This window comes from Leptodactylus fuscus, chromosome 7 (genome assembly GCF_031893055.1).
Source record: "Leptodactylus fuscus isolate aLepFus1 chromosome 7, aLepFus1.hap2, whole genome shotgun sequence".
Lineage (NCBI taxonomy): Eukaryota > Metazoa > Chordata > Amphibia > Anura > Leptodactylidae > Leptodactylus > Leptodactylus fuscus.
This window is the reverse complement of record NC_134271.1, coordinates 23,507,267-23,523,514: the sequence shown is the minus strand read 5'-3', so window position 1 is coordinate 23,523,514 and position 16,248 is coordinate 23,507,267. Positions and strand designations below refer to the sequence as shown.

The window sequence follows — 16,248 nt, the reverse complement described above, 5'->3', positions numbered from 1 at the left end:
TAATGAATCTGTCGCACCATGTTCACATTCCCACAGGATCGGGGCTTGGGAAGAAAACTGGCGTAAACGGATTGATGAATCGCGTCTGTATTCTAATCAACAACAACAAAAAATCTGCAGCGTGTGCATTTAAAAAAAAAAAAAAAAAACACATTGTGTGAATAAGGCCTTAGCGTGCGTTCCCTATGGCACGGCCGGGTACAGTCACATAACTGCATGCAGGTTTCAGGTTTCTTTGTTTTTGTTGCAGTTTCCTAATTTTATTGAACATATTTCACCTCCAGAATCAAAACTTGCCTAGAACGACATTTTTTTTTTCCTGTTCTATTGTTCTCTGTTATCAACCACTTCTGACTGGGGGAAAAAGGCGACTGCAGGATTTCTCAATGGGTTGAGTGCTCATCACCTAGAAAGGTATACAACTATATAGCAGACTGTGGACTTGTATGATCCGGCATGTACGGAGTGGGCACAGTAAGAGGAGTGTGTGCCAGGGGGCATGGCATCTATCTAACGTGTGCCGCAGAGGGTTAAACCAGAGGAGCAGGAAGCAGGAGGAGGGGCGGGGGTGCCAGGCAGGGAGGACCACACCCCACCTGCTATAAATACTGTGGCAGCAAAATATAGCAGAGCAGAGTCAGGGGGAGACGGGAGCAGACACGGACCTGGAGGGAAAAGGGAGGATAATCTGCTCCATTCAACACCTTCACTCAGCAGAAAGCCGCTCCGCCTGTAGTGAGGGAGAATTTTCCATGAGATCAGCGGCTGTCAGGATTTTATAAAGCCGAGCAAAGTTATAAATAGTATATAGCGGCTACTGCAGTCCTATAGAGAGTACTACCGGCCCCATACTATACAATGGGAGAACGCAGAGGCATCACAAGCCAAGGGCTGAGGATTATAGGCATGTGCAACGGGGAACTCAGGACCCCTACTCAAATGACATACACTGGAACCACTCATATCCCTATAGTTCTTGAAATATACATATATAAAAAAAAAAAAGTATTATACGCTATTATTCTATTTATTATATATTTATTATTATTATACCCTATATATATTTAATATTATATAATATTATTATTATTATTATTATAATACGCTGTTGTTTTCTTATCGCGTCCTAACCTCATCCATGGTAGAAAGTGAAAACAAAACATTTTTATTGCTAGCGGGGGAAAAAAACAAAACGAAAACCAGAATTACCCCTCCAGGAGGGAAAAACATACACAAAAAGTGTTACCTGTCCTGGGCCGGTCTGTGGGCCATGTCAATAACATCACAGACCGTTGATGCCTGTAATAGGTCTGCGACATCACTGAACAGGCCCAAATATCTGTTTGTGGCCTCCCAGGGCCTCCGCTCATTATACTCTGCCATCTGGAGAGACCCCAGGGTATAAAATATATTCTGGAGAGACCCCGGGGTATAAAATAGTTTCAGGTGTGAAACAAAACCATTGGGTGAACCTCATGAGACTCGTCCAACCAATATTCTAAGTGCTGTGGCCCTACTTACTGATCCCTGCTCCTCCCTTCAGCCCCCAGGAGGTCCCATGCGTCATGCTGAATATGTGGGGACTCATGGGGCCCCTGAAGGGCTGAAAAGAGAACAGAGACAGGAGTGCGGGTCCCATAGCGGCAGTACTGCCACAGCCTACTAGAGATGGATGTACAGGCCCATTTCCAGCAATTCCTAACAGGGCTGCCTCGAAACCCACCAGGGGGCCGCTTGGGTTGGGAAGATGACCACAAGTCTTCAGTCAACATTACCTGCCACCAGTTTTTTGGGAAAAAATATGATAGGGGTACACAGAGGAATTTTTTTTTCCCCCAAGGAGTGTCGTCTCTGATGTAATTGGGAAACATTGCCCAATTCTGTGTGGATCTCCAGAGGTACATGGACCAGTCCGATGTACAAAAAAACAAGAAAAATGTCCTACACAGTTGGTGAAAAATGTATATGCATCATTGGCAAACACAGGACCTACGTCCATAGAGTCTCCATCCCCTCCAGACCTCAAGATCTTAGTGTATGTAGGAGCCATGTTTCTTGGGAAAACACACCCCGTACCCCTCAAAACTATTGACCGCACTAGATACATAGGGACTAGGAACCATTGATGGAGAAACACGTATGACTGTGAAGTTTCATTACGAGAACAATCCTGGCCGAACCAACAGTATCATCAAATGTAGATGTAGTCGGAGGTAAGGTTTGGACCATTGGATTTCAACATGCCTGACTCTACCCTGCTTGTGGAGATAAGGCCCCCTCCCCCCATTCAGAACACATGCATGCTTGGCACATGGACAGTCTGGTCATGTCGTGTCACATGGGAGCTACACCGCAGCCTTTCAGATGACATATGGACAGGGCTTGTCTTGACCCAATCTAGCAGGCCGCAGCCAAAAGACACTGTGCTAAAAACCGCGACGGAAACACATCAGGACTTTTCCCGCACCGTTTTCACAGAACGTCCACTGAGTTTTCCTCTCTCCGCTTCCATTATACCTATAGGGATACGCTGCAATTTCCAAAAAGCGACGGCTTTGGAAATTACAGCGCTTCCACTACGCATAAGTTTCTGTATCGCCGTAAAACGCGACGTGGGGCCCTGTAAGAGATGAAAGGTTTTATTCTGGCAGAGCGTATATACTAGAATAAATCTAGATTTTACAGCTGAAGTCAATAGGCCGACATACCCTAGTATACGGCAGAGCTGCAGATGCATTTGGAGAACAGCTGGTTATATTTGTCAGGATAAAAGCAAAAAAAAAAAGTTAAGAACAATGTCCTACTGAGAAGGGAATCAAAGCCGGAGCCGGTATTTGTGAGTCCGCCACCCTTCCTGCTTCACTGAAACACAAAAACATATAAAGAATCCCATTGCATTGTGTGGTAACAATAGCGCCCACAGAGGGCTTCCTTCCAGCCTGCGAGGCGACGGCTGCCTGAGGTCTGGAGGGGACGGAGACTCTACGGACGTATTCATGTACACAGAATGGATCTTGGTGGCATCATTTAGGTATAATCCTGAAATATATAATGGGTCTTTACAGTCCAACATCCTTTTTTCTAGATGTGTTAAAGGGAGGCTGGAGCATATACAGACATATGGCCGACATCTCCTTACTAGAGATGAGCGAGTACTGTTCGGATCAGCCGATCTGAACAGCACGCTCCACAGAAATGAATGGAAGCACCTGGTACTTCCGCTTTGACGCCGGCCGGCCACTTAACCCCCCGCGTGCCGGCTATGTCCATTCATTTCTATGCGAGCGTGCTGTTCGGATCGGCTGATCCGAACAGTACTCGCTCATCTCTACTCCTTACCTGCCCCATAGAAGTGTATGTCATCTGAATGGTGAGAGGGGAGGAACTAAAGGATCAGGAAAGATCAATACCAATTGCCCAATCCTTATCTCCTCCATAGTGGAGAGCGGAGAGGTCCCATTCAATGGTTGGCTAGTCCTGCTGAAATAAACAGATAGAACCAACATTAAGGCCCCACATTGCGGCCACGCAGCTTTTTTTGTTGCAGATTTTGCTGTTTTGGGGGTTTTTTTTAGTCAAGGCCAAAAATAGCTACAGAAGGAAAGGCAGATCTATAGGAAACTTCTTCTACTTCTCCCTACTGCTCAGTCCACTCCAGGCTTTGGCTCGAAGACCTGCAGCAAAATCTGTAACAACAAAAGCTGCATTTCCACAACGTAAGGTTTTACCCTAAAGCGGTTTCTGGCCAAAATCAAATTTAGATACTGGTGACCTATCCGCAGGATGTGGTCTGCCAGGGTCCGACACCCAGACCCGCGCACAGATCCGGAGATTGTTAGTGGATCTACGGTTTGGCATTGCTACGCACGCTGCCCATCCGCAGCTGATTTGTGCAGGGTCCGTGTGTCCTGTGGATACGTCATCAGTGAGAAAAATCAGTTTGGGGCTGGAATACCCCTTTAGGCCAAGGCCACACATAGCTAGCCTAGCTAGTCGCTGAGGAAACATCGCTTTTTTTTTCTGAAGGGTTTTTCACAGAAAAAAAAAAGTTTTCCTCTGCGGACTTTGTGTCTATTATACCTATAAGGGAATGGGTAGGTATAATTGACAGAGCCTTGTTACAAGGTTTGCTTGGCCAAACAAGTGACGTTCTTACAAGCGTCTCTCTGTCCTGGCTCACAGAGGGTGTCCTGAGCGGAGATCCCTCCTCTATGATGAAAACATGCCTGACGTATATCTCTAGTCACGCAAGGCCGCTGCGCCATTTTTAGGCATCTTTCTGCTGAAATCTCCATCTACTAGTGTTGGGGTCAGCAAGCACTGGCCCTCCAGCTGCTGTGACACTACAACTCCCAGCATGCTCCATTCTCTTCTATGGACGTTTCAAAAACAGCAGAGCAGGTATGCATGCTGGGAGTTGTAGTGTCACGACAGCTGGAGCGCCGAAGGTTGCCGACCCCTGTGATAGGGACACCTAATAGCACATTGGGTAATAAATGTCACCATTTAAGGGTGAAGTTTAGGGTATACACCTTTAAATTTAGGTAGAAATAAAATAAGATGAATGGGAATAAAATTAGACTGTCCGGGCCACAATTCCTTTAGGGTAAGTTCACACGGGGTTTTTTGGTCAGGATTTTGAGGCCGTATCCGCCTCGAAATCCTGACCAAAAGGACGGCTCCCATTGAGATGCTCATTCTTCAGGCTGAGTCGCCTCACGGTTCGGCCTGAAAACACTCCCTCCTCCCGACTAGGCGCATTCATTGGGCCTAATCCAGAGCGGAGTGTGTGACTGGATGGCGGCATTCAGTCGCAACTACCTGTATTTCGGACCGGAGCCTGAGGCAGCCTCCGTTTCAGGTTCCGGCCAAAAAAAACCCATATGAACTTAGCCTTAGATGCCCCCATTCCTTAACTATAGGCTGCGTTAAATTTAAACACTTCTTTAATAAAAAAAAATTATTGAACCAGAAAAACTTTAGGCTGCGTTTACAGAGTTTTTTTAGTCAGGAATCCGCCTCAAAATCCTCCTCCAAAAAACACCTCACCATACAGTCCTATGTAACCTGCTTTTATTTTTCCACTAGCAGGAAAAAAAGAAGTGACATGTCCGTTCTTCAGGAGTTTTCCGCCTGAAAAAAATCAATGCAAGTCAACGGGAGGCGGAAAAACCACTAGCGTTTTTCTGAGGCGTTTTTTTGTACAAAAACTGCCTCAAAATAAAACAGGTGGATTTTCTGCCTCCCATTGATTTTTTCAGGCGGAAAACGCTGAAAAAAAAAAAAACGCCTCAGGAATTTTCCTGACCAAAAAACTCCATGTGAACTCGGCCTAACAGGACATGCCGCACCTGTTGTACCCTTACGTTCTTGCTCCTGTTCACACTTCGGTGGCTTTGCTGTTTTCTGCTGTCAATAGAGTCATCCAAAAAAACAGGTCAGTCGGGTTTTTGTCCTGGTGTCCATCACTTCAATGAGAACAGTGAACATTACTTGTCAAATATCACTGAACTTTGCAGCGAGCCTCTGACAGAGATGTGAGCAGAGACTGGGAGACTAAATGTTCCAAAAATACCATTATATACCATATACAGTTTCCCCGAAAATAAGACACCCCCCCCCCTTCACCTCCTGGACCATCTACAACCGACAGTCATGCCGGGGCTCTGCTAAGCAGATTGTCCCCCACTCCAGACACTGCATAAGACATCCCCCGAAAATAAGACAGGTCGCATATTTCGGAAGAAAATTTCATATAAGACACTGTCTTATTTTCAGGGAGACAGGGTATAACTATAAATCGCTCCTTTCCACTGCATTATACATCATGTAAGGCCTACGGGCACAGAGCGGACCCTGCACTAGGTATAGACATTCAGCCATCTAAAGATGAGACACAGGAGCAGCTTGCTGCAGCTGAAACCTGCTCGGTCTATAAGAAACTCATTTCTAGACTTCTTATGTCGCTTTTGCTGACAGGCACGCGCAGTAGCCAAAAAAAAAAAAGTGTTTGCAAATAGAGTAAAGTACAAGCAGGTGGGGGCGACAGGATAGACCTGTACACGATGTACCCATAAATTATTATAGCAGACACGCTCACACCTCCATAAACACGGTACTTGGCTATGGGCCGTATTTAATTAGAATAAAACTAATATTTGTACGGAGAGAAATATAGGATCTATTGTTCCGGCACGTTCCATGGACCTGCTTTACAACTAAACCAGTTATTCCTCCCGAGCCCCCGTACTCAGCTGAGCCAACGTCTACCATCGAGGGACATCTAAGGTCCTATTCACATCTGTGTTGGGGCTTCCGTCCCCCCTTTTACATCAGGCTCGCCCGGCTTTGCTCTATTAGGCACACTGAATGCAGAGGAATAAAAAAGGCTCAATAAATTGTGCCAATGATAAATAACCCCCAATGTGTGGGCCTACAAAAATCCTAAAATGGAGAATGTCCTCCTATACGTCCCCATAAACCATTCAAGATGGCGTTATCGTGCTCATATGGTCTGCTCCTAAGATTCTGGTTGGATCTTTTTGAAAGCCAAGTGATATGGCAAGTCGCCTATGTGGCCTTGTGCCTATATACAATACGTAGTGGTGATGTCGAGGGCGAGGTAACAACCTGGGATCTAAGTGATACATATATTACACCTTATTATTTAGAACCACTTGGTCCTTAGCCCCCTTAAAAACTATGAAGGGTCCGAATCTGTGTAAAGATTTCTTGGTGTGAGATCAGAACTGGAAAGTGTTTATCCCCTGAATGAAGCGCGGATCAATGTCTGAGGACCATTATGGCCATTTGCCGCAGCGTCCAACCTCGTATCTATTGATCCTCCTTATAATAGAGCAATGGCTGCAGTAAGTGATGAGCAGAGAACAACGTACATGTGGTGGCCGTACCGACTAACACAGGAGATGTACGCCACCTTCTGCTACGTCTTCTTTTCCAGCTATATGTGTCAAGACGTCTTGACGGGATGTTCTCCAGGAGTTGTGGTTCCTCTAAAAGTAGACTAGATGTGTCTTATTTCATTAGATTTCTTACAATTGTATATACAATTGCATTTTTCATGCGGAAATCACACAGACCCCATTACAGCCTAGTCTTAGGTAATGGCTTTTTATGCGGATAGGTTTCCGTTTGGGGGGGGGGGGGGGGGAGATCACCAAGTAGACTCCCCGAACAGAAACCTGAACCCAGATGTGAACCAGGTCTTACTGTAAGAGCCACAATGGATCTAACTCCTGAGTCCATCTGCAAACGGCTCATAATGCCTTAAAAGCTGCAATTGCCATTGAAATAAATAGCAGTCCATGTAATACATATATACGGATCAGAACAAGACCCACTAGTAGGCCATATAGATAGAACTTGTCCTTTAAGGGCTAGTTCACACGGGGGCAAGGAGGCGGATTTTGACAGTGGCTTTCGCCTCAAAATCCGCCTCCATACAATGGTGGTCTATGGAGACCACTAGAGAGCTGCCCTTTCTTCAGGCGGATTCGGCGGCCCGCTGAGCCGTGGCTTCCGCCTGGTGGCAGCAACCTCCGGAGTCGGCCCATTCATTTGAGCCAACTCCGGAGGGGGAAGCCGTGACCGCGACAGTCATGGCAGGAGGGGTTTGACCCAAGAGTGACACGGCTCCCCGCGTCACTCTCGGTGCCAAAATTCACCCCACGTGTGAATGACCATAGTAGCTTTTACGGTTTACGAATAATCTGCAACAAGCATGTCAGTTTGTCATCTGCAAAGACTTGTATCATCCCCTACACTTGTCTGTGCCGCCAACATGGACCTGCTTCATCGTGGACACATGGCCAGAAAAACTGTGGTATAAATTGAATAAAACTGTGTGTGTGTATGGGTCCATAGGAATGACCGGGGACGCAGTTTTATCGGCCTCTGGTTGTGTGCAGGAAGCCTAATCCATGACAAATGACGTCCATATATCTTATCTTAGAGCCTACGGACTATAGAACGGGGTCACTCAGGATCGCCCTCTATTACGCAGAGCTTGCCCATAATTTACACCATCAGCCAAATACATGAATGGGCACCTTGTGATACGACGTAATGTGGCAGCTTCTCCCGACTGAAACTGCTGACGGCCGAGGGTTTCTGCAGCTGGTCCTGAGGTGATAGAAGAAATGGCCGATATCCCCGTCTGTGTCGTGTAACAAACTGCTTGCTGATGCTTTCTGTATTACTGGCGGTTACAGTAAGGTTTCTACACTATAGCAGTTTGTGCAGGAGTCGGACCCCACAAGTCACAGACTGATGGTCTACCCCGGGGATAGCTCAGCAATATCCGAAAATTCATTTAGACTTGGAGAACCCCTTAAATAAAGTTGCTTATACTTGACAAGGTCTCGGATCTGGCGGCATCCATGACTTTCACAGACCTCTAGATTATTAATGGGGGTGACTGATCCGAAACAGAGCAGGTCTCTGTTATTTTCTTCATGGACCAACGTGTAAAATGGACCTGTGTGAACAAGCACTTAAGGAACTGAAAATTTTGTCCCGACGGTGGGTCATGTGACTCAAACTTGCATCACAGAGTCATAGGACCTGAAGTCAGAAGGGGGTTTGAGGCCACGATTAGAGATGAGCGAACACTGTTCGGAACAGCCGTTCCGACCAGCACGCTCCCATAGAAATGAATGGAAGCGGCCGGCATGTGGGGGTTAAGCGGCTGGCCACCGGCAAAGTGTACGTGCCAGGTGCTTCCACTCATTTCTATGGGAGCGTGCTGTTCAGATCGGCTGATCCGAACAGTGTTCGCTCATCTCTAGCCACGATGTATTACAGCAAAGATGTCTTCTTCGCGCCGCTGTTCGGTATATAGTCCGGTTTTCGTCAGTATGCAAATGAGCTCATTCGCAGCACTGGTGGCGGGCCCTAGCACTCAAACAGCACTGGGGGAGTCCCCAATGTTGCGAGAGAACTCTCCAGCACCGCCTCCATCCTCTTCACACGTCTTTTTCCGGCGGTGGCGGTCAAACTTCTATGCCGACTGTGCATGCCCAGGCCACAAGAAAAATGCCCGATTACACAGCAAGTAAGCAGCCATTTTCTTGTGGCCTGTGGGCACCGGCACTCGGCTCTGCCTGAGGCCTAGAAGTTTGAACGCAGCTCTGGAAGAAGACGTGCAGAGAGGCCGTTCCTGAAGAAGATGGAGGCGGCGCTGGGACGTCCCCATTGCTGCGAGAGAACTTATTTGCACACAAACAAAAAACGGGATTTCTACAGAACGGTGGCGCAGAGAAGCCATATAAAGGTAGAAGAAGAATAGCCTTTCTTAAGGCTATTCCTACGTGTGATCGAGCAGGAGCATTGTAGCCTATATGGCTGTCTAAGCATAGCTTAAACTAAGGCAGCCACACATATCCTATGACATCAACATCTAAATATACCCCTGGCCCCCTGGTGGGATAGATAAGGTGACAATCCTGGAAGAATCCTTTCCACCAGGCATTGTGTAGGCCGCACATTATATAACCCTGTACACACCTCAGCTCCAGGATGTGGCAATGAACAGACAGAGGTGATAGTCTGAACACGCGGCTACGCACTTCAGGGTTTTACAGTTGTGTCAATAATTTAGCACTAAAACCAGCCCACACCCATAAGAGAGGTTTCCTGAAAGCCTTGATACTTTTATACCAGCCGACTTGGTTTACAGATACGGTATTTTCAGTCGGGTATAACACTGTGAATAGAACAAAGCACGGTTTAGCACCCAACATGGCCGTATACTTGGGGCACAATATACCTAGGACAGAGTACAATCTCTATACCACATTATCTTTATACAGAAGTATGCCCGGTCCCATTGACATTATCATTGCATTCTGTGTATGATCTACGTAAAGCACCTTCAGTTTCTATACAACCAGATCTATAGACGCTGGTATATCTGTGCAGGAGCATCCGCCATCACGTTCCTCCATACACTTTATAAAGGTGTCGCTACAACATCCTCACATGTATACTCCACTGCATGTGACCTGGGAATTGGGGAGACAAAGCCACAGTCAGACATGCTGGTCACAGGCTTATATCCTGGAGAATTAAAGGATGGGCGATCCAACTGCCCCTGATCCCACCCGAGCCCTCACACCGATCTGTAAGTTCTGTCTGTAAGATGTAAGGTCTAGGATAGGGTCATATCTGGTAGAGGTCCCAGGGACATCCAGCTCTTCTGCTACAGACAGACCCCAGCTAGCAAGATACTGCAGCAGGGCTCTATCATTATATATGCCACTTGTAGGAGGTCTAGTCCTGCTCTCTATAACTATATACTACACATATGCAGACAGATCAGATATTTTTGTTTTAGAGAAGTCTCTTAAGCCCAAGATGCCTTCTGCTGCCTCCGGTGGGTTTCCAGTAAGTGTGCGAACCTGCAGGAGGACCAATGCACCCGGCCGGCGGCAGCAGCACCGTAACAGGGATGGGGCTGGGCAATTTATTCAATTGACTAATATTCCAGCCCTACCCCCAGTTAATGCATTTGCACTTACAAAGAGGACCTTGCAGAGTCAATTGAGGGTCAATACCTAAATTGACATTGTGCAGTTAATGTATACTGCTGTGTGGACATCCCATTACTGAGCCACCAATGTTAGTCAAGGGCACGCCATGATACAGTCACACTGGCTCGGGGACGAGCCTACATGGCAGCCGATGCTTGTGTATATAAGCGGCCGACATTACATTCTCCTCCTAAGTAGCAATTCAGGGAGTGGGTTAATGCAGCCACATGACCTCATTGAAGACAAGATTTCCATAAAAGTGATCTATTATGTGCAAGATGATAACAATCTCCACCAAATGGTATAACGAGCAAATAACTCACTTTGCACCCTAGCAAGGTATAGATGCCACACAAAACAAAGATATATGATGGGTAAAGACACACGAATGTAATGAGACTTATGCCGTACGGATCCCTGGCCAGTTGTATCCAGAAAGGACACCAGATGGAATACAATAATACATGTCAGAAGAAGCGATGAAGAAATAACACAAGTGATGTGAGAAGTGCACAGTCCGCCATAGTGTCCTGGCCCAGTCATCGGCACCTCCGCTACATCCTCAATAAGTAACCTCAAGTGGAACTGAAAGCCTGAAGTCTGCCAGACCGTGTGCAAGAACGTGACCACTGCTATACTGGGTGATCAGAGTCTCCTTACTGGGGGGGGGGGAAGGGCCGTAGTCTAAGGAAACCTGCCCCCTACCACTATAAAGAGAGATAATGATGCTTCTTACACTGTATATAGCTTATTTGAGAGGCCACCACCAAATCCCTCTTACAGGTCACATAGAATATTATTAGCCAAACCAAGCAGAAAGCTTTACCTTAAAGGGGCGCTCTGGGTCTAAAACACTGATCCTTAGGATACGTCAGAAATATCAGATTAGTAGGGGGCAACACGGTGGCTCAGTGGTTAGCACTGCAGCCTTGCAGCACTGGAGTCCTGGGTTCGAGTCCCGCCAGGAACAACATCTGCAAGGAGTTGTATGCTCTCCCCGTGTTTGTGTGGATTTCCTCCCATTCTAAAAAGACATACTGATAGGGGAAAATGTACATTGTGATCCCTATATATCCCTACATGGGGCTCACAATCTACATATATATTCTACATATATATATATAGATATATATATATATATATAAGGTTAGTGACAGTCCGATAACCAGGACCTGTCTTATTAGCTACTTGAAGAGGCTGCAGAGTCTTCCCTGTACTGATGGAATCACTTTTGTTGGTCAAATGGTATAAAAGCAGCTCAGTCACCTTTAGGTACATAGCAATATAGGACACTGTGCGTGATATTAAGTTAGGGGCCACAGCACTCCCCCAAACATTGCAGGTTCTTCAAACAGTGGATCTGTGGGGCCCCAGGTATCAGATATACAAGTCCTGGCAAACTCCTTTATATGGGAATATTCAATCCATGTTGTACAGACAGTATGTTGGTTGTATTTCCCAGACTGAACAGTGTCGGTGACCCAGACTTATAAGATGACAGATACCCCGTCCCTGCAGGACTACTGTACTATGCTGAATGGTACAGTCCGGAGTGACCCACAGCATCGGAGATGGCCATGATACTGAGAAACCGGGTCCTCACCGTTCAGTCCAGGAAATCCAGCCATGATACAATCCATATGAAGCCTAAAAAGAATCATCAAACGTCCCTCACTACAGCCATTCTCCAGTTTTTTGGTACGTTCCTCATGACAACACTTCCTGCACCCCTGCCTAGGCACATTTCCTCATAGGTTCTCATGATGTTTAATATCTGTAATGTTGCAAAACTTGAATTCTGATACATATTTTTTTTTCTATGTGACCCAATCATAACACTAATCTGCCAGAGCAGCGACAGGAAGTGTTGTCCTAGGTTTGTCATTTCAATTCACATTTTTATGTATAAATATACATATTTCATATTCCAGGACTTCTCTTATAACGTGGTCACTGATGTCAAGCGTTGTTTCCCTCCGATTCAGTTGCCAGGGACATACAGCCTATCAACAGTCTTTGGATGTTAGGCAGGGTCTCCATACAAACCAGTCTGTCTCAATTGCCCCAGCTGCTCCGCACCGTGCTGACAGCCGAGAAAGCAAAACGCAGCTTGGCAGGAGCGGTGTCATGCCATTCCCATCTCAGCCTGCATTATTAATAGGATTTGTCTAAAAATAAATGCCAACTTCCAGTTGTCTCCTGTCCGGCCCGTAAAAGGGTTGTATCAGTGCAGCGTCAGAGGAACAGCAAAGGCACAATATGGCAGCACAACATATAGACAGGCCTTGTGGGGTTTTCTCTCTCTCTCCATTGATCCACTATAGGGCCGTGCGGGCCCCTACCTATCTCCTCTGGCACTTAGAATAGCGGTATATTTAATGTGACGGATGGACCTTTGGTGCCCATCAGGGTCCGGTATCATCTGCTTTCTCCCGGAAACAGCGCCACACCTGTCCATGGGTGTTGTTTGGTATTGCCATTCAGTCCCCTTGGTCTAAAAGGAGCATAACTGCAATACCAGAGGCAACCCTTAGTCAGGTGTGGCGCTATTTATTCCTTAAAGTTGTGGACTTACCCCTAACTGATGTACCCTTGGTCTGACTAGGGCCATGGTCTCCTTCCTATGATCCCACTCCCCTGACAGCTATACATCCCCCATTCTATTGCTTCATTCACCCCATACCAGAGACGCTGCTCCCCTATTTGGCCCCATCACTATAGTTGTCACCGTTCTGCCCTCAGTGACAGATTAGTCACCCCCAAAATAGCTGTCCCCCAGAAATATCATCAGATTGCCCAATGCAAACTACTACCCCCTGCCCCCCCTGGTGCTGTCTTCTCTCCACATCACCTGCCATGCCTCTGCCCTCCATGATGCCCTATGAGGCTTGGCTCAGCAGTCACCCCTTTGCCCTCCATGTTACCTCCTGCCCCCCTGGCAGCCCTTTTACCTCACAGGGCCCCCTGCACCTTCCATAACATGTTCCCTTCAGCTCCTGCCCCCAGTATCACCTCTCACCCCTTGCCCTTCATATTACCCCCTGCACCAGTTCAATCCCACCATTGCCCTTGATGCCCCCACATGCCCAGCTTCCCCAGTCTTACCCCATAAGCCACTCCATGTCTGCTGCCCCCTCCGGCTCAGCTCATCCTCGGTGTCTCCCGCTCCCCGGCTCAGGCTCCGGCGGAAGTAAACACAGCACCGCCCGCAGCACGCACACTTCCGGGTCCGACGTCACCGCGCGGTGCAGCATGGGAGGTGGGTGAGAGCGGCGCGGGGCATTGTGGGAGGAGTAGTGACAGCTGCGGCTGGTGGGCGGGGCCTCCTGGCAGTGCTGCAGCTGGAGGCGGGGCTACCACTAGTGGCATGCTGGGATTTGTAGTCTTAGCACTGGCTGCAGGCTGCTGCTTTCTACTGAGTCATGGCACAGGAAGAGACTGGGTGACAACCCATGTGACGGCCATTAATGCTGTCATAGGCTTTGTCACCCAGCTTTCCCACATCCTTCCCCCACACTGTAATTCAGAACTCACTCAAGCCACCCAGCTTTCCCAGGTGCAGAGTGATAAAGGATGAACAGTAGGGTTGAGATTTCAGGATTGATTTCAAAATCCGATTTTCAATCATTTTCCAGCCGATCGCGATCGTGAAATTTGCTCGATCGCCGATCAGGATCCGATCTTTTCCGAACCCGATCGCCCAATCCTAATGGACAGTGTACTTTACCAAATCTTATCCGTATACTACATTTATCTCCCGTGCAGATTGACCCGGGGCAAGAATTTTCATTGCAAGTAACAGGGTCAAGTCTATGACAAATTTGCAACAAAAAACGTATTGGATGGGTCAATCGATTTGAGTTCATAGGCGGGCTGACACCCAACACCCCCATAGAGAAGCAGGAAGCTGATATAAGGAGAAGACATTAATTCTCTATGGGAGATCGACTTGCCACATCACTGGGGGAAGAACCAGAGCCCAGTTCTTGAGATCAATGGGGATCCCAGCAGTCAGGACCCATCGATAGGGGATAACATCATGATTCGACCGTTAGGACCCCCACCAATCTCAAGAATGAGGCTTTATCCCTTTCGTCCTGGTGGAGCAGGACTGTGCTGCACTGTAAATTTTCTTTGAGCAAATAGTAGGGCAGAATTAGATCCCTATTCTTGAGATCGGTGAGGGCCCCAGCAGTCGGATCCTCATTCATCATGACCTTATCACCAATCCTATTGAATATCAATAACCTTAAAACTTGGTTCAACCCCTTTAAGTGATCAAGAGATAGGGGACAGATGGAATGGAGCATGACTGCAGGATCAGACCACGGAGGATTAAAGGGGTATTCCCATGACGCTTGTTCACTAACCTGCAGGCTGTTTTGCTCTCTTCACTTCCTGCTTTTCTCGGCACATTGGTGGGCAGGGTTTCACTTGCACGGGATTGGTTGTAAATGAATTACCACAGTGTGAAGCTGATGTAGCAGAGCTGGATTTGAGTCAGTTTGCATTACATGCAGAGGTAAAGGGCTCCCTATCTCAGCCCTTATCAGCCAAATTCAATTAAACTGACTGATAAGAGCTCTGAGAAGTTCCACTACTTAAAAGACACAAATAGCTCAGAGCTGCTCCCAGCCCCTCCCTCCCCCCTGGAGAGCAGGCAGCTACATCACTTGACAAATGAGCAGATAATCCCAAGGGCCATAGAAATGAAGTGTAAACAATGAAGTGAATAAATTAAGATAGCGGCCAAACAAAGCAGTTTTGATAAAGCAATGCATTTAGTAAAAGTCTTAAATCCACATAAACTAGCAGTATAGATAGGATCCTCATGATGGGACAACCCCTTTAAGTGCTGTCTTTGTGACAGTGTTTGTTACATAGTAGTGATGAGCGAACCTTGCAAGCTTTGCTTTGCGAATATTTGTGATTCCGTGGGGAATTTTTGTTTTAGATCCAACTTCCAAACTGGAAGTCCAGAGTAAAGTTGATTATTATATTCTGGAGAATCTTCAAGGCTCATGGTTGAGGCCAGGGTGTATAGAAATAAAAAAAAAAATTAGTTCTTTCCTGGATTCAGCCACAGCAGCCTCCAGTGATCGGGTCTTCTTCCCAGGCATCCAACATCTGGTCTGGCCCCCAGGTCCATACCTCCCAACCGTCCCGATTTCCGCGGGACATTCACGATTTCGGTGACGTGTCCCGCGGTCCTGGTTGGAGGGAGGTGTGTCCCAATTTCAACTCAGATCTTGGTCCGGAGGATGCAGATCTGAGTTGAATACATACGCAACTAAAGCAAGGAGCTGTCACAGTTCAGCTCCTTGCTTTGCCGCTGTGCTACGGCTAATGGCTGCATAGATGCGATGTGATGACGTCACATCGCGCCTACAACAGTATTAGCAAGACTGCGGAGAGAGCTGCGGGGGAGCGAGGAAAAGGTGAGTTTAATGTGTGTACACATTGAGGTGGAACATGAAACTGGGGGCAGATGAAGGAGGGGATGGCATGACACTGGAGGCAGAGATGGGGGACATGATTCTGGGGGCAGAGATGTCGGACATGAATCTGGGGGCAGAGATGAGGGACATGAATCTGGGGGCAGAGATGTGGGGACATGAATCTGGGGGCAGAGATGGAGGGGACATGAATCTGGGGGCAGAGATGGAGGGGACATGAATCTGGGGGCAGAGATGGAGGG

The 16,248-nt window shown here is 47.3% G+C and overlaps 1 protein-coding gene across 1 annotated transcript in view; it reads right to left on the bottom strand.

Moving 5' to 3' along the window:
- The window catches only part of MOB2 (MOB kinase activator 2), a 39,262-nt gene extending 25,461 nt beyond the window's left edge, over positions 1-13,801 (bottom strand). Inside the window, exon 1 of the mRNA XM_075281416.1 lies at positions 13,656-13,801. Within this exon, the coding sequence (XP_075137517.1) occupies positions 13,656-13,672 (17 nt within the window). The 5' untranslated portion in view covers positions 13,673-13,801. The remainder of the gene's footprint in view (positions 1-13,655) is intronic.
- Positions 13,802-16,248: the final 2,447 nt, after the last annotated feature.